At 48.7% G+C, this 18,707-nt stretch overlaps 1 protein-coding gene across 20 annotated transcripts in view; it reads right to left on the bottom strand.

Moving 5' to 3' along the window:
- TMEM164 (transmembrane protein 164) overlaps nucleotides 1-15,967 on the bottom strand; it is a 179,090-nt gene extending 163,123 nt beyond the window's left edge. For 4 of the 20 annotated variants that reach the window (XM_059883429.1, XM_005227872.5, XM_059883432.1 and 1 more), the window contains exons 1-2: nucleotides 15,478-15,523; nucleotides 14,485-15,153 (exon numbers count right to left, since the gene is read on the bottom strand). In XM_059883429.1, coding sequence (XP_059739412.1) covers nucleotides 14,485-14,874 — 390 coding nt within the window. In that variant the 5' untranslated portion in view covers nucleotides 14,875-15,153; nucleotides 15,478-15,523. 20 annotated transcript variants of the gene reach the window in all.
- Nucleotides 15,968-18,707: the final 2,740 nt, after the last annotated feature.

Here is an 18,707-nt window from a genome sequence, read left to right as displayed (position 1 = left end):
AGAAGAATGCATGCTTGCATGCTTAGTCGCGTCTACTCTTCTGTGATCCCTTTTAACTTCAGCCCACCAGGCTTCTCTGTCCATGGGAGTTTTCAGGCAAGAATACTGGAGTGGGTTGCTACTTCCTTCTCCAAAAGAAGAATTAGATAAAACAAAAATGGCCTCTTGCAGAAGGCTGAAAATTAGGTAATATATAGGCAAAAGACTTAAGCACAGTACCTGAACCATGATACATGCTCAAACTGTTTATCATCACTTATATTGAAAATATTATCAAAGTGTTATCAAAAAGTATTATCAAAGTATAGTTTATATCAAAAGTATTATCATCACTACTACTCCTAACTTTTAGAGTGTACAGAGATAACCAAATATTATGATGAGCTCTTTCTCCTAAATTTAACCCCCCTTTGCCCAGATAACCCTATTTCAGGTTTATGGTATTTCAGAGGTCTGGGGCAGGGGGACCCTAAATGAGCAGTGGCACCAACTGTCCTTAGTGTCTATGGACATTTATGACTGAAGAGTGAGAACCCAATCCCAAGGGAAACTGAAGAAAAAATAAAAAAGAAATGGGAGGAGCCAGGATTAATCTTCAGTTCACTGCAAACTGGCTGTGGAAAGGGGATTAAAAAAAAAAAAACAGGTGCGGACCACAGTGTACTCTGCAAATTGTTTTTCAGTTCAGACCCGAAGCAGGGAGTAAGAAGCTCGGGAAGATGATCCCAGCCTGGATTCCATGTGTGTCCATCTGAGTAAACACAGCCCTAGCTGTGAGGTATGGCCAAACACTGCTCAGCCAGGCAGAGCCTTTGTGACCTCACAAGTTGAATGCAGCCTCGGCCCAAAGGCCACCGCTGACCTCGAGGCCCAAGACGGCACCCCACCCCATCCCCATCCCCACCCCCGCCAAGAGCCTCGCCCAGGGAGGACAGGCACAGGGCTGGGGTTCACTCAGTTCTCTTTGCTCACTAGCCAGAAACCCCACCAGTAAAGAAGGGAAACTGGACTTTAGCTTGGTGCCAGCTTGCAGGGCTATTTTGAGGACAGCTGAACTGCAAACTCCAGGGCACTGCTGCACAGGGAAGAGAAACCCAAAGGTAAAACCAGCCCCTTTCCTCAGGGGCCTTGAGAGTCCTCCTGTGACTAGGGACCAGGGAAACAGGGAGAAAGGCCCACATGAAGCAGCAGCCAGCAGTCAGTGGTAGCTCAATGGGCCAAGTATAAAAGCATTGATGATAATAAGGTATTTATGCACATGACCCTGAGCAACATTCCTGCAGGGCAGGAAATAAAGTGCGGCAACAGGCATGCACACTCTCTCAAGTGCCTGGGACTTAGAAAAGGAAACTACAAATGCAAAATTACAAGGAACAAAAGTGTGGATAAGAAGGGGACCCTTGGGTACAGTCTCCCTTAATTTCTCAGGGTTGTCCTTTGTTTTAGGAATGCCCTCCAAGCCAATTCCTCCCAGGGAACCCAGATTATTACAGAAAACCTGACCTTACCCCAAGGAACTGCCTATTTACTCACAACACTTGCAAATAAGCCTGAAGGCTTATCAATGGCCTTGCTGGGGTGGGGCATCCCAACCCCAAGGCTGTGAAACCACAAGACCCAGGCCTTGGCCCCAGAGGGCTGCACAATTAAAGGGGACTTCTCTTTAGTGAGGGACTGGCTGCTGGGGTTCTAGTTCTGAGAGCAACTAGTCTTAAAAATGAGAGGGTTTCCATACCTGGGAGATACTCGAAGAATTGTCTTGTTCATTTGTTTGGTTTTTCATCCATTTGCTGAAATGTCAGGCAAGGCACTGGTCTATGTTTAACCTGCCTTTCTCCTCTGATAACTTAACTCTGGGAACAGGCAGCTATTGAGAGAGCTGCACTATCCTTAGTCAAAAGAAACTAATGAAGAAGTAAAAACTCAATCCACACACCTGTTTCTGCCCACCCCCAAACCAATCCTTTCCTGCTTCTGTCATGTTCTCGGTTTCCTAGGCTACCAATCTCAAGACAGCTGGCACCAGAGAGCCAGTCCATTGATGAAGAGCAGCAATAATTAAGCCCAGAGATCCCTGGACAGCCAAGCATCCCACCAATGACAGCCATCCTCCAAATGCTTCAGAAAACACTGAGTGATTTACAGTAACTTCTCAATTTCCCACAAAGCTATCCTTAGGCTTTGAACAATCAAGCAACCCTGCCCTGCAGAGATTATGTGGGTGCCAACTTCATGGAATCAGTATTTTTGCCTACCACATGAAATGAAGATGCCAGTGAAGTTTCTCTTGGGTGATATTCTTACAGCTGCCTTCCTGTATCTAATTTGTCATCTTATCCCAGAATCAGGCATCCAAGCTCACAGCAGCAGCAGCCATAAGGATAACAAAGCTCATTATCATCACACAGCACAGCACAGCAAAAAAAAGTATTGACTGTTTACTATCTTAAGTGTTTTTATTACTCTTGTCTCATTGTTTCTCATTATTGTCTTACAACAGCCCTACAGGGTAGGTTTAATTATTCCAATTTACAAATGTGGTCACTAGGGGGTCAAAGAGGTTACCCAACTTGCCAAGGGCTACACAGCTAGTGGTAGGATCTGAACCCAGGCTTTTACCAACCTAGAGTCAGCTTTTGTGTGTGTGAGCGCGTGCGCTCCGTTGTGTCCAATTCTTTGTGACCCTGTGGACCTTAAGCAGCCAGTCCCCTCTGTCCATGGGATTTTCCCTGGCAACAATACTGGAATGAATTGACATTTCCTCCCCACCTGGGAAGCTTCCCAGCTGGCACTAAAGAACCCTTCTGCCAGTGCAGGTGACACAAGAGACATGGGTTCCATCCCTGGGTCAGAAGATCCACTGGGATAGAAAATGGCAACCCACTCCAGTATTTCTGCCTGGGAAATCCCATTGACAGAGGAACCTGGCGGGTTACAGTCCATAGGGTTGCAAAGAGTCAGATATGACTGATTGTGCACACACAGCTTTTACCCAGCATGACTTGAACCACTATATAGGAGTTCTATATACTACTGTGCATGCTAAGTCACTTCAGGCTTAGACGCCAGGCTCCTCTGTCCAAGGGATTCTCCAGGCAAGCATACTTGAGTGGGTTGCCATGCCCCCCTCCTCCAAGGGATCTTCCTGACCCAGGGATCGAACCTGCATTTCTTATGTCTCCTGCATTGGCAGGTGGGTTCTTTACCACCAGCATCACCCGGGAAGCCCCCTATTACTACTATAATACTATACAGTACTATACAGTACTATTACTACTACAGTTGTCCCTTGCTATCCATGGGGGATTGGTTCCAGGACCCCCCAGGGATACCAAAATCTATGGATGCTCAAGTCCCTTGTATACAATGGTGTTGTATTTGCATGTAACCTTGCACATACTCCCATATATTTCAAATTGTCTCTAGATTACTTACAACACCTAACACAATATAACCAGTTTCCAGTGCATAATAAATTCAAGTTTTATGTTTTCAAACTTTCTGAAATTTTTTTCCCTAATATTTTCAATCTGTAGTTGGTTAAATCTGCAAATTGGAACACACATTTATGGAGGGCTGACTGTACTATGAAAAGCTGCTAACATTTATTGCTGACAATGAGCCAGAATTTCTGCCAAATGCTTGATTTAAGTTATTCCATTTAATACTCACAATAGCCCTATTAGGTAGGTACTGTGATTATATCCATTTTACAGATGAGTGAAGTTGATAGCAGTTAAGTAACACGCCTACAGTCACACATGATTCTTGTTGTTTGGATGCTCAGTCATGTTTAACTCTTTTGTGTCCCCAGGGTCCTCTGTCCATGGGATTCTCCAGGCAAGAATACTGGAGGGGATTGCCATTTCTTTCTCCAGGGGATACTCCTGACCCAGGGATTGAACAAGTGTCTCCTGCATTGGCAGGAAAATTCTTTACCACTACCCACCCAAGGTCACATAATGATGGAGCTCAAATACAAACCCAGGAAATATGGTCCAAAAGCTCAGTCCACTCAGCGGAACCTGCATTAGGAAAAGGAGGCATTTCTAATGCCCAGCTTAACTTAGCCAGGTTCATTGCTGTGTCCCAGTCCAAACCTACTGAGTCCCAGTAAGAATTTCCCAAGTAAATGCCAAGGAGGAAACCTGTCTAGCCCTTCTGTGTACATGCCAGTAGCTCAGATCTGATGCATCTAGGAAAAGACCAAAGACCTTTCTAGAAGTCTCTCCTAGCCAGTTTCCCTCGTGTCCAGCAGCTTCTCCTAATACTCTACCCAATAAGTGTTTACCCAAGGCTCCCAGAGCCGTAGTTAAGGCCCTTAATGTGCAATCTGGCTCTGTGCCTTGTTTAATCAGCACCTGAATGAAATGTCTCTTTGCTAGCAACAGCCTGAGCACAAAGTCGTTCTGCAAACACAGCTGGTCAACTGGCAAAGGCGACTCAATTCATAGGCAAAATACACCCTGAGTTTATACCACCACTGATGTGTGCTGGAGACAGGGAGACTGGAGGAACTGAGATGGAATTAGAATGGGCTCATGCTTCCTTTGGGCTTCCCAGGTGGTGCAGTGGTAAAGAACCTGCCTGCCAATGCAGGAGATACAAGAGACATGGGTTCGATCCCCAGGTCAGGAAGAAAAGACCCTCTGGAGGAGGAAATAGCGAACCATTCCAGTATTATTGCCTAGGAGAATCCCAAGGACAGAGGAGCTTAGCAGGCTGCAGTCCATGGGGTCACAAAGCATGGGACATGACTGAGCAACTGTCATGCATGATTCCTTTCTCCTCAGATAATCTCACCTCTCACTCTCCTATCAACCTAAACATCTGCCCACAGGACATGGCTTGAACTGGGTCTGCCCAACAGTCCAATCCTCTCTAAGGACTGTCTTAGAGAAGACAGTCTCCTGCCATCTATTTCATTTCCTCAGAGCTCACCAGGCCCACAACCAGACTCATCCTACCCTGCCTGCCTCCCTCTGACATTTGCTCCAGCAGCTACTGTTAAGGGTATGCAGCCAACGGAAAGATCCCCCCAACCCTCCCCTTCAGGATCACTGACCGAAACAGGTCAGTGTCCCTTGACACACCACACACTGACAGACGTGCAAACCATGCCCTGTTTAGCTGGCAGCTCTTTCTCTGGGAAAGAGCTGAGTAAACAGAGAGGACCGTGCCCAGAAGAGGAGGAGCCCTCCCCAGACATTCAGATTTAACTGCTGTATTCAAGAGCACCTTGGAGGGAGACTTACCCTGGGCATTCAGCAAGTAGGACAGCAAGACATTGATAACTCCAGTTCTCAGGGTGGGGGAGGATGGGAGGTGGAGCAGGAGGGAGGCCAACAACTGAGCAAGGAGCATGGGAAAGGCCACCTGCTCAAATTCTGAGACACACCCCACCAATTAAAGATCAAGTAAGGCTAACAAGGCCCTTTTAAAAAGTCCTGTCCTCCCCTACCTCTGTTGCATCTGAGCCATTCACACTGCAGTATGAACTTCCTACATGGAACTGATTTCTTCCTTATTTCCTTGGAGATAGGACCTCCTCTGGTGAAACAGGCATTTAGATGGAGTTGATCTGGAGCTTTGAGTACTCTGGAAAGAGGCAAACTTGGATGGGGTGAGTTGGGGGGGTTAGCGGGGGAAGACATGGAAGCAGGGGAAAAGAAATAGAAAAGAGAAAGGTAGAAGAAGAGCATGGAAACACTGCATCAGTTCCAGCTTCGTGGGGCCAGCAGCCATCCCATGAGCCACTAAAAATCATCTGGTGGGGGGTGGAATGCCTGCTACCTCATTTCCTGCATTTAATGTCTGCTCACTCTCTGTGTTCCGTGTCTGTCCTTGACCATGTGGGCCCTCCTTGGGACAGCAGAGAGAACACAACGTTCTATCTCACAAGCCCCCTATCAAGGACTTGTGATTAACTGCAGCTGTCTTATCAACAGGCCAGAAATGACAGAGCGTTCCAAGTTTTACGTGGTTTGCCAAGGGAGAAATACAAAAACAATGCCTGGCCCTGATAATAAAATGAAAATGACTCCAGGTAAGAGTTGTAAAGCTTTCCTGTGAAAGAGGAAGCAACTCTGTGCCTTTACATGTATCGTTTCCTATGCCAAGAAACCCTTTCCTTCTGCAACACCTAGCCACCTCCTGGTCATTCATTCACACGTTTATTGAGCACCTACTATGAGGTGGGTCCCATGAGAGGCACTATGATAGAAAATAAGACAAACAAGGACCCCTGCTCTCAAAGAGCTAACATGTCTCCTTATGAGTCAAATGTCACCTCCTCCAGTATGCTTTCCTTAATTGCATCAGGAAAAAATAAAAGACCCTCTGGTCCTTAATGTTTGTTTCAAACCTGTCACATTGTAATTTAGTTGATCTTTACATGTTACATTGTAATTTAGTTGATCTTTACATGTTACATTGTAATTTAGTTGATCTTTATATGTTACATGGTAATTTAGTTGATCTTTACATGTTACATTGTAATTTAGTTGATCTTTATATGTTACATGGTAATTTAGTTGATCTTTACATGTTACATTGTAATTTAGTTGATCTTTTTTTTCTTGCCTGTCTCATCTCAACTGTGGGCAACATTGAAGGCAAAGAATGTTTCTTATTTATCTTTGAATCTCCAGTGTCTGGCACAATGTTTGACACACAACAGGAACTGGACAAATGTTTGCTGAATACATGCAAGAATGGATACATTTCCATTAGCATTTAAAACTAAAGTCCTGCAAATAGAGAACTAGGATGCAATAATTCTGTATCAGTATTTTATCTTGTTAGTTCCCAAAGATCTCCAACACTGCAAGAATGGCAAAGGAGTATAGGAGGACTGGAAGGTGATTAAAAAGAGGTTTGGCTGAAATCCTCCACTTATAAAAGCCACAGGCACCCAACAGGCCACTGGAACGCCAAAGTTACCTTAAAATCCACCTCACAATAACTCGGGGTCTTCAACCTCTAATTTCAACCACCTTATTTAACACCCACATAAATACCGAGGTACTACTAGAAGACCAAATGCCCACCCACAGGCCACCAGAATCACACCAGTCAGGAGGAGCATCGGAAGCAACATCCCACCTCATGCTTTGCTGCTAAGTCACTTCAGTCATGTCTGACTCTGTGCGACCCCAGAGATGGCAGCCCACCAGGCTCCGCCGTCCCTGGGATTCTCCAGGCAAGAACACTGGAGTGGGTTGCCATTTCCTTCTCCAATGCATGAAAGTGGAAAGTGAAAGTGAAGTCGCTCAGTTGTGTCAGACTCTTCACAACCCTATGGACTGCAGCCTACGAGGCTCCTCCGCCCATGGGATTTTCCAGGCAAGAGTACTGGAGTGGGGTGCCATTGCCTTCTCTGACCTCATACTTTATCCACTAGATAATGTCTCTCAGAGTGGGATCCAATGCTCACTGGCATCAGAATCATTGAGGAACTTGTAATAAATGCAGGTTCCCATCCTCACCTTATAGGACCGAGACTGACTTAGACTCTGAGTGGAGAGCCAGGCATTTGCATGAGAACAAGGTTCCAAGGGAATCTTTCACAAAGAAAATTTGAAAAGCACTGCACTCCACTTCAGGTCCAGTCAGTCAGTTACTGGCAGAAGATGTTCTCAATTTAACAAAAGATATGAAAGATCACGGATGTGTTAGTGAACTCAGTGGGGGGTGGGGAGTCCTTTCATGATGTATGCGTAATCAAATCACGTTGTGCACTTTAAATATCTTACAATTTTCTTTGTCGACTATACCTCACAAAGCTGAACACAAACAAAGTTAACAAAAAAAAATATATGAAAGACCAGAAGTTGAGAAGTCTGGCTCTTCTTGCAAAGGGTATTTCAATGAAGCATGGTTGACAGTGAACAAGCTATTGAAAAATATAAAAGGGGAGAGATAGAAAGTGAGTTACCAGCTTAATAACAGTGTTTTTTTAATGTCTGATATTAAAGGAGGAAAAGAAGAAAGTAGACATTTCCAGATGTCAAACCAAGGGATTTAAGACCAAGATCCAACAGTGCAATTTCCTCAGTGCAATGAAAGTGAGCAGAAACTTGGGGCAGAGAATGGGCTGCAGTTCCTAATAACCAGCTCTTTGTGATGGAAATTCAACAAAAAGATGTGTGAGCTGGAGGTGAAACCACCTCTCTTTCTGGCTATTTCAAAAAAAAAAAAAAAACAGACAGGAGTTTCTCTTAATAGGCACAGGAGACACAGGAACTGTGCCCATGAGACCTCAAGGGACCACAGACAGAACCACCAGAGGGAAAAAGAAAAAAGAACAGAAAAAAGTCAGTTCTGTCAGCCAGTCAGTCAGCCAGCATTATCCAGGCACACTACACATTAAGCAATTAATGTGCACATACAGTATTGTATTAAGCTCTGCAGGGTGTTACAGAGGGAAAAAAACATACTACTCCTTTCCTTAAAGAAAAGTATACACACTAATGGTAGAGAATGAACAAACATGTAAAATCAAACAACCCAGTTGAACACTTACCAAACTACCGACTTGTATACAAAGTCATGGGCTTCCCTGGTGGCTCATATGGTAAAGAATCTGCCTACAATGCAGGAAACCCGGATTCAGTCCCTGGGTCAGGAAGATCCCCTGGAGAAGGGAATGGCAACCCACTCCAGTATTCTTGCCTGGAGAATCTCATGGACCAAGGAACCTGGCGGGCTACAGACCATGGAGTCACAAAGAGTAGGACGTGACTGAGCAACTAATGCTTGCAATTTTTTCATGCAAAGGCTAATGTTAAAGAGGCTAACAGTCTGAGGAATATGCAGAGTTGGGAAAGGAGGACAAGAGGTATTGGTGGAATGAGTGGAATAACTGTGGAGTCAAGGTCAACTGGAAAGTTTCCCAGAGAATCTTCAGGACCATCTACAGAGGGGAGGAATTCACGACAGATCCCATGAAGACAGTGATGAAGGAGGTACTTCTATGGCAAAGGGACAAAAATCCAGGGGGCCTGTGGATCACCCCCTGAGTAGGAGTCTGCTGCATTCTATTACTTAACAGTAAGCTCCAGGCTGCATTGTATTAACAGGTGCACAGTGAGAAAAGGCTGAGAAAGAAATCTTTCCTCTCTGCTGGGTGTGGGCTGGACCTCTGGTCACAGTATCCAGTTTTATAGACTGTGTATAGAAGGGTATGCAGATGTGGGCAAGGATCCAGAGAAAAGCAACAGAACTAATTAGAGGAATGGATTCTAAGAGCTATCAAGAAAGGTGAAAAGTTGAGGTTTGTCAGTTTCTGAGTCAGAGGAAAAAAATCTATTGGTCATCTGCCAGCTCTGATCAGCTGTACCTGGCGTCTGTTTAAGTGACCACAGAGCTATTCAGAGGATTAAAATGCTTTGTTTCCATGTGGCCCATTTCACGAAGAAGATCAAGATAGGAAAAAGCTAAATAATTTGCTCAGGTTCCCTAGCAGGCGACAAGCAAAACTGGTATCATCATTTTAAATCCCAGGGCTGTCTGTGGGTTGTTTAATCCACCAATCCACACCATTTCCCTTATAATGGAAGGGACTCTGTCAAAGACTGTAACAATGAAAGATGGAAAAATTCTCTGCAAATTTCCTTGGGGGAGAATATGAAACAAACTAAAAAGGAATGTCATGCCTCATTGCTGAGGACCATACAAACATCACCCCATTGTGTCCCCCTGGACTGATGACACAGGACACAGTCCATCTGATAAGCCAGCAGATAGCTGGATCCCTCATTGCACCCATTACACACCAACATCAATTGCAACCATGAGCAAGTTATCAGTGCTCCAGACAACAGATGGGGATGAAGAGGTGTGGTTGGTCTGAAGTCAAGGAGGCAGGGGACAAAAAAGCCTAGTTCTCAAATCTATCAGGTTTTCTCTAAAACAAATCCATCATAGAGCAAATATAACATACCCATATACATCCAGTGAGTTCCAAAAGGTGTCACAAAAAGCTCAGGACCATTCTGAATATGTGTCATTCTGTGCTTTTGGCAAAAAGTGAAGTAGGAAAGTAAACAGTGAGACAAAAGCAGGTTAGCCATATTTGGTGGACATCAGCCTTCTAATATATCGTAAAGACAGAAAAATAGCAACGCTAACTCTAAAAAAAGGATGGGGCTCACTTGGTCTTAAAGGCTAAAAACCAGAGGCTTGGTGCTCAGGGGTCAATAGCATCAATTATTATTTGGAAAATGTCCAGCTGAGATCCAGAGTGCCGTATGCACAGAGACACAGAGGGGTAAATGGCATATGCTATGCCCCACTAAGTTCAGGGCCCAACTGGGAGATACTGACACAGACATATACACAACAAACCGGAAGTGGACAATTAGACAAGACATCCAAAATTCGATCTTTGCAAGTTCCTAAGGCAGAGACAATCTAACTAGATGCAAAGGATAAAAGGCCATGAATTTTTACGGACACAATCAGTCAAACTGTCTGGCATTTTAACCCTTCCGCTAAGAAACTGTAGATTTTAGGACTTAAATAGCTATGAGACTCTCTTCCTGCTAAAGCCCCAATTCCACTGTTGACAGCTGGGTTCTAAAGCCACCCCTGCCAGTACCTTGCTGGCAGTGTGATTTCCACTTTGGTTTTTTTTGTAAACAGCATAAACAGTCAGTAAATTCATTCCGTGCCACCCATACCTACGAAAATATTATGCACAGGGGACCAGCTAGCCACGCTTGAAGAAATACTTCTTGGTGTAATGGGTAAAAACCACTGATATTCAGCAAGGGGTTTAACAGTGGTGTGTTAATCCTGGTGCTTGCTGATTCCAAGAACCCTCAAGCATCCCCAGCTTAAGTCAGATGTGAGAAGGTGCTGCTTTAATCCTACAAACCTCTACCAGTCCCAAGTTCTAGGGCCCTTGAGATAACAGACGAGGCCAAAAAGAAACCTGACAGCAGGAATATTATTTAAGAACAGAACTCGGACACAAGAAGTACCCTGCCCAGTGCTTCTAAAGCTGGCGGTTGCCCAAAGGCAGCATGGCTATGAGGAGGGTCTGTGTATCAAAGGCCTTGGGAGGAAATATTTTACAGACTGAAAAATGGGAGGTAAGGAGACTAGTCATTTTCCCTCCAGTGCTTCCATTTCCTGGCTGAAAGAAATACTGCCCTTATTACAAACTTACACTGCCTCTGCAGAACAAGGCCTTCTATAAAGCTATAATTGAGTCATCTTGTTGAGAGACACACATCAGAAATGTCTCTAAGCTCCTGCTTTCAATTCAGCTAATGTCTCCCTTTCCTTATCAGGACCTCTGAACTCCACAGAATTTACTGCCATGATATAGCCTAACTCAGCTAATTCACTTGCCAAAGTATTTCTTTGTACTCAACACCTCCCCTTTGAAACACACACAGTCACAGGATAAATTTTAACATCTCTCTGTCCAGGCTCAAGCTTATCTAGCATAACCCTAAAGAAGATAGTGCGTGTGAAAGGGTCTTATAAAAGTTAAGAGCTAGACAGATGTAAAGTATTATTAATACTAACCCCATGGACTGGCTTCCCTTGTAGCTCAGTCGATAAAGAATTTGCTTGCAGTGCAGGAGACCCGGCTTCGATCCCTGGGTTGGGAAGATCCCCTGGAGAAGGAAATGGCAACCCACTCCAGTATCCTTGCCTGGAAAATCTCATGGACAGAGGAACCTGGTGGACTGCAGTCCATGGGGTCACAAAGAGTCGGGCACGACTGAGCGACTAACACATAACCCCATGGACTGTAGCCCCCCAGGCTCCTCTGTCCATGGGATTCTTCCCGCGAGAATACTGGAGTCAGTTGCCATGCCCTCCTCCAAGGGATCTTCCTGACCCAGGGATCAAACCTGTATCTCCGGCATTGCAGGCAGATTCTTTACCATCTGAGCCACCAGGGAAGCCCAAATAAGTTAGAAAACTGTTTCCATCTGTTGTAATATTTCTTTTAAAGATTCACATCAGCTTTTAAAAATCCGTATGTCCCTGCTTCCAATAAGACCATAGGTAAGGTATGGAGTGTTGGATTCATCAAAGGCTAAGTCCCCCAGTAGGCCAGAAGTTTCTATTTAAATGACACAAAGCAGTAACTTGGGAGTAAAGGACAAAGCAGTACAATCCTGCTTGGTCTCAAGGATTCCTCAACCTGACTGTTCTTTGCCCCCACCACCTAGCTTCAGAGTTTCAGCTAAGCACGGGACAACAGCAAAAGCACAGTGACAGGAATCAGTTCATAGTTCCCCAAACATCCATCTCTGCTGCACTCAGCCCCTGAGGGCCAACATCATCTATATGGACCCCTAAAGGGCGGCCTTCTCAGGTTTACCTTACGGGGAAAACCCAGGGAGCGAAAGATGAGGATGAGAAGGTGAACCATGACCACCTGAAATGAGCGAGGAGACCAAAAGCCATTTCTGGAATAGCTCTGTGTGGCACCCCCGGGCACTGCTTAATAGAGGAAAGAAGCACAGCACATAGACTGTCAAGACCTAGAAATTCAACTCTGCCTCGTTTTGCAGCCAGGCAAACTGAGAGCCAGGACAAGTACTTTCCCCAAAGTCACACAACTAATTAATGCCAGAACGAAGCCTCCAGAGTCTTCTAAAAGCCTCTAAAAACCTTTCCACTGAAAACCATGATGCTGCCAGGTTTGACGTCATCACCCCAGCAGCAGCCCCAATCGGGCTGAATTTAGTTCTTTGTTGACCTTCTAGATATGTGGTTGTCAGAGGCCTCAAGACCCCTTTGTCAAAGAGGTACCCTCTGACCCTCACCACCTGTCATCCAAAAAAAGCACTCCTGTCCCAAGAGCCTCACATAGCAATGGCTGAGATGTGTTGTTTCCTTTCATTAACAAAAAGCCCATTCATTAAAAAAAAAAAAAAGAAAGAAAGAGGACAGGCTCAAATTTACACAGAAGGTCTAACTGGGGGAGCCCTTGGGTTTCCTGTGAATGGCATTACTTCCCAAGAAGGCCTCTAAAAAAATACTACCCACTCCAAGCCTACTGGACACTTAGAGCCATCCCATCACTAAGAGCTGCTTTATTCTAAATCTGTCTACACTTCCTTATCACATCTGCAAGACTGAATGGGGTCTGTGGTCATTCACCAGTTTCCAGATTGGGAAACTGAGGCCAAGAACCTGCCATCCAAGGACTTCCTACAACACAGAGCTAGCAAGCATCTGCAGCATAAGTAGGCAGCACCATGCTGATCAGCAGCGGCCTCCCAGAGACTGCTCTGCATTCCGAAACCCCAAAGAGGGTGGGTTAGCTTTCCAACCCAGAAAGCTAATTCATCTTTTGGTTGCAAGCGAGCAACCTCCCATCCCCGAGTCCCCCCGCCAGGCCTGTGAAACCGAGACAATTATCTCAACCTCCTGCCCCACACAAGGTTGTCACGAGTCTCCTGAGAAAACAACCTTCTACAAATATAAAAGCAATAAAGATGCTAATGACAGGTTTCACAACTGTCCCTGAATAAAACACACCAGGTTTTCCACAGCCTGAAATCTAAAAGAGACAGCCCCCCCCACCCCATGCTCTTCTCCTCTTCCTACCCTTCCGTGATATTATAGTTTTAGATCATCTCTCTACACAGGCTGAGTACAAAAAGACAGTCTCGCTCTTGGTTGGTGCTCACCCAGATTATTTTTATGTATCTGGCAACTTTCCTTTTCAATCTCATTTGTTTTTCTTAGCACCGCTAATGGGAGATAAAGAAATCAGCTCTCTGGGCACCCCTGGACTGTGACCTCAGGAGAGAGAATGAGAATGATAAGATGGAGAGGTTTGCAGGAAATAAATACCCTCTCACCACAGAGAAGAGGTCACGAGCCTGCCTGGGGTCTGCTTCAGAGTGCAGTGAGTCGGAGTTTGGTGCTGCTCTGACACCTCAGAACTCAAAAGGAAGACCTCACCCTAAGATCCTAAACTCCCAAAAGAAAGTCATTAAGAGAAACCTACAAAAGTATTTCCCCCAAGTATGACCGGAACCTTCTGTGACCACCTCCAGGAAAGAAAGCCACCAGGCCTCTGGGAAATTGTGGCAGAGGGAATGTGTGTGTGTGTTGGGGCAGGGGGTGGGGGTGGGGTGTGTGTGTGTGTGTGTTGGGGGGGGGGTGGCCCATGGCTCCCTTCTGGTGATCCAGAAAGGGAACCTGGCTGGGGTCGGACTTCCTGCTGGCAAAAGGCCAGGGTAGGCCTGGGAGGGGAGGGGCCGCTGGCCTGAGTGCTAGTCTTTTCCAGGGCTAACCACCACCGTAGGGCTGACGCATTGTGCAAAGGTGGAAGGAAGCCAAATCTGAAATCCGCACCCAAACAGCCACTCGTTGGAAAATCATTTTTAAGGGTCCCACTGCCCGCAGGGGTGAGGTGCTCTACGCGGCCAAGTGTCCTGAGCACACAAATGACTCTGCTGGCTGAGGCTGCCAGGAAGGGGTGGGGGAAGTCAACAGACTCACATGCATCATGGTGACCAGGTGACAGGGGTTGAGCAGGTAGATGACGGTCTTGGTGGCGAACTTAAAGCCCACCTCCACCCCGAAGGTCAGGCACAAGGCTACTAAGAGCAGATTCTTGCTCAGGCTCTCTTTGCCTTCCTCTGGCCGCTGGGTCACCTGCTCTGGCTGGCAGCCACGGCCACCCCTACCGTCCTCCTTCGTCTGCCTCAGGATGTGCCGCAGGGCCACCAGGATCTCCAACAGGGCCAGGGTCAGGACCACCACACTTTCCAGCAGCCGCTGCTGCCAAGAGAGGAAGGCAGCACAGTCGGGGCCCCCATTGCCCGCAAAGCTGGGGTCCACGCCCCCATAGAGCCAGTCCAGGAGACTTTGGTAGCTATACCGGGACATGATGCAAAGTGGCTCCCCACGACCACCGTGCAGGAAGCGAGAGCGAGATGGAACACAAGCCCCGAGGGTGGCCCGGGTGGTGGGACATATACGGAGGGCACACCCCGCCCCCGCACCCCCCTCCGGACACCGGGGCAACTAGAGCAGGGGACGGGAAGCTACACGCGAGGCCTGGGGCCAAGTGCTGGCTCTAATTTGTCCCTACGGCTGCCTGGGGAGCCCCCCGCGCTTCTCCAGTGGCCACCAACGAGGCAGGGTGGAAACGAGCCGTTGGCCAATCTAAAAGGAAGGAGAGGAAAAAAAAAAAAGGTCTCAAAGAGGCAATTGCATCGGGAATTACGAGGCGGGGAGGGATAACTAGCGAGGGAAGAAAAGGGGAACAGGGGCAGTGGCGAAGCAAGCAGGGGTCGGGGGAAGTCGGAGGCCGGGAGGGTCAGGGCGAGGGTTGAGGGGACGCGGCAGGAGCGAACCGGGGGAGACGGCGAGGGAACACGCGGAGGCCAGGAGGGGAGCTGGCGGGGCCAGGCCGGCGGGGAGGGCGAAGGGGCTGGCGGGGACGCCGGACTCCTCGTCTCACGCACTCGCCACAGGGGGATCGCTTACTCCTGCAACCGCGTGGCCGTCTCTGCCCCCAGCGAGCAACTTCGCCGCCGACGGGCCCCTCCGAGCCAATTTAGAGCCGTCCCGGGCCAGCCTCCCGCCCCCGGGTACACCCCCGAGCCCCCAGCTCCACCCCCCGGCCCCAGACGCCCGCCCTCCGGGCAGCACCTCCCCCAGCCCGCGGCCCGCCCGGGACCTGCCCCCCTCGCGCGGGCAGCGGCGGGAGGAAGCCGGGAGGGAGGGAGGAAAGGCGGGCGGGAGGCCGGGCCAGCCGGGGGCTGGGCTCCGGCCGGCCCCCTCCCTCCGCCCCGGCGCCGCAGCTTCCCGCGCCACCCGCCCGGCCCCAGGGACGGGTCGCCGCGCCCTGCGGGGCTCCACTCACCGGCAGTCGGCCCTCGGCCCCGACTGGGCGCCCGCTCGGCTCCCCGCGCCCCGGCGCTCGGCTCCCCTGGCGGCCGCCACGGCCGCCGCGCACGGCTCCTCCTCCCTGTCTTCCTCCCCCTGCAGCAGCCGCGCTCGCTTCCTCCTTCTTCCCCTCCCTCTCTCCTCCCCCTCGCCGCCGCCTCCCCGCTCCCGCCCGGCTCGGTCCCTCGCCGCCCCCCCACTTCACGCCCTCGGCCACCCCCGCCCGACCGCCTCTCCTCTCCGGCCTCCCCGCACCGCCACCCCCCCCCACCCCCCCCAGCCAGCCGCTCGCACTCTTCACACCTCCCACTCCCTCTCTCGGCGCCTCGGCCTCCCCCTCCCTCCCCCGGGCTCAATCCCCGCCTCCTTCCCCTCCTCCCCGGCCTGCCTCGCCTTCTGCGTTCGCCCGGCCCACACGCGTGCACCGCCACCCTCCCGCACCGCCGACTACGGAATTCGCTCCTCCGCGAAGCCGTTTGGCCCGACTCCGCCTCCTGCGCTCCGGTTCTCCAGGGCGCTTCCTTGGACCCCGGGCACCTAGTAGGCGCTTAGCCGGCCCTCGCTGAGTTCTTGGAGGAATGGACGAGCCTGTCTAGTGATAAGCCCCTGGGCTTTGGGAGGTCCGCTGGGTGTGACCTACTCTTCGCCTCTCCTCCAGACCTCCCTGAAATAGCAGACTTGGGCAGGGCCAAGACGGCATCTTCTCCACCTTTGTAGCCACAGCCCTACTCTCCACTTCCGTCCTAGACAGGGCTTCTTTTCCTACTTTGCCCGGCCGTTCCCCCTCCTGCTCTGCTCCGAGGTTTCTCTATCTAGCCTCCGGCCACTCCCTCTCCAGGCTCTCCGTCTCCCCTTTCTCCTGCCACGCCTTCAAGCTCAATCGTACTCTAGCTGGAGGAAAAGATGGAGGAAAAGAAGCTTCCCCAGACCTCTTTCCGTCCTCCCGCCCTGCGACGGAGCAGCTGTTTCCAACCTGCGCTTGGCCGAGAGTCCTGCCACTTAAAACGCCCGCCAGGCTGTGGAGGGGCCCAAGAATTGGATAAGGGCTGCTGGCAGAAACAGGGCCCCCTCTTCCCTGCTGCTTCCTACCCATAGACTGGGATTTGCTTTTCTTTGGGCAAGGAAACAGAAAAAAGACCTTTTCAGAATCCACTTTGTGTTGGTTTAATATCTATTGAAGACTCACAAAGAGGAAAATAGCCAGAAAAAAACAGGCACCTTGCCTGGGAAACACGTTCTGGTGTTCGCTGCCAGCCATTTTCCTGCTGTCCTTTCCAAGTCTGGTTTAACCCCACCTAGCCTCAGAGCCAGGTAGCTTTGCACAGACAGCATCCACCTTAGGGCCTGATGCTCTCGAAGTGCTAATTAATAAAGAACAACAACAAACAAGGATCGATTCAGCAGCTCACTCGTTCTCTGTCGGTGTTTTGTTAAATCCTCTGCACAGTATATATTAAGGGTAAAACTGGAGTTCTGGTGATGACTGTAGCCTGAGACCTCAAGTTCCTGTCTTCAAGGAAGTCAGAAGGAGATGATAGCACTCAGTAAACGGCTTCATTAATCCGTGCAGAAATCTTCCCTCTTAGCTCAGTCAGTGAAGAATCTGCCTGCAAATGCAGGAGACCAGGTTGAATTCCTGGGACGGAAAGGCCCTGGAGAAGGAAATGGCAACCCACTCCAGTATTCTTGCCTGGAGAATCCCAGGACAGTGGAGCCTGGCAGGTTACAGTTCTTGGGATCGCAAGAGTCGGACAAGATTTAGCAACTAAACCACCAATCCATACCGAACTTCTTTGGGAGTTCTGCCTAGAGGGTCTTGTGTTTGCAAAATGACTGTGTTTAGTGCCAGGCCAGCTTGCTCGCCTGAGGCACAAATTCCTCTCTTTCAAAGGTAGAATAGCCAAGTGTTTTGACAACTCTGGGATACTAATGATAATTACGCCATTTACTTGCTGTGTCACCTTGGGCAATTTACCTCTCTGTACTTCAGTTTCCCTCTCTCAACCAAACAGTTATCGGTGATCTATTATCTAATTCCTAGGATTATGCACATTTACATGAATTGAATTGTGTAGCAAGTGCATAAAAAGTGCTCAATAAATGCTGTCCCTAATCCCCACGTAGTTCTGCATCGGTGCAGCCGCCCCCTACCCCCCTGCCCTCTACCCCCCTACCCCCACATCTGCATAAACAATCCTATTCCGCCTTCAAAGCCCACAGGAAATTGCACTTCCCCCAACCCCCACCACCCAGCTCCCAGAGTGCTCTCTCTCCTGTGAACTTGAACAGCAGATATTGCCTGCACTACTCATTTTATTCTGAATCACTTACTGCCTTCCATTGTTCTCTCATTGTTAGTTCTGTCTCCCACACTCAGATCTTTGACAGCAGGGATGGGTCTTCATCTTTTCTAAACCCTCCTCAGCACCTAGCAGAGTGGCAAATATAGTAGGCACTAGGCAGACACCAGGAGAGTGTTGTCCCCATTATTGCTGTTTTGTCTCTCTTGCCACCCCATGGATTATTGCCCACCAGGCTCCTCTGTCCATGGGATTTCCCAGCAAGAATACTGGACTGGGTTGCCATTTCCTTCTCCAGGGGATCTTCCCGACCCAGCAATTGAATCCCCATCACCTTCATTGGCAGTCAAGATGGATTCTTTACCACTGAGCCACAAAGGAAAGTCTGTTGTCCCCATAGATAAAAGGTAAACAATAATTGAGCTGAAACAGTGGGTCACATTTTGGAAACTCAAAAAGCTTCATACAAATGTACTGATCATTTATTTCCTTGCTGGGGCACAGCCCATTGGCTTTCTTGTCTCTGAA

This window comes from Bos taurus, chromosome X, assembly GCF_002263795.3.
Source record: "Bos taurus isolate L1 Dominette 01449 registration number 42190680 breed Hereford chromosome X, ARS-UCD2.0, whole genome shotgun sequence".
NCBI lineage: Eukaryota > Metazoa > Chordata > Mammalia > Artiodactyla > Bovidae > Bos > Bos taurus.
The sequence above is the reverse complement of the archived record's forward strand: the minus strand, read 5'-3'. Positions and strand labels throughout refer to the sequence as shown.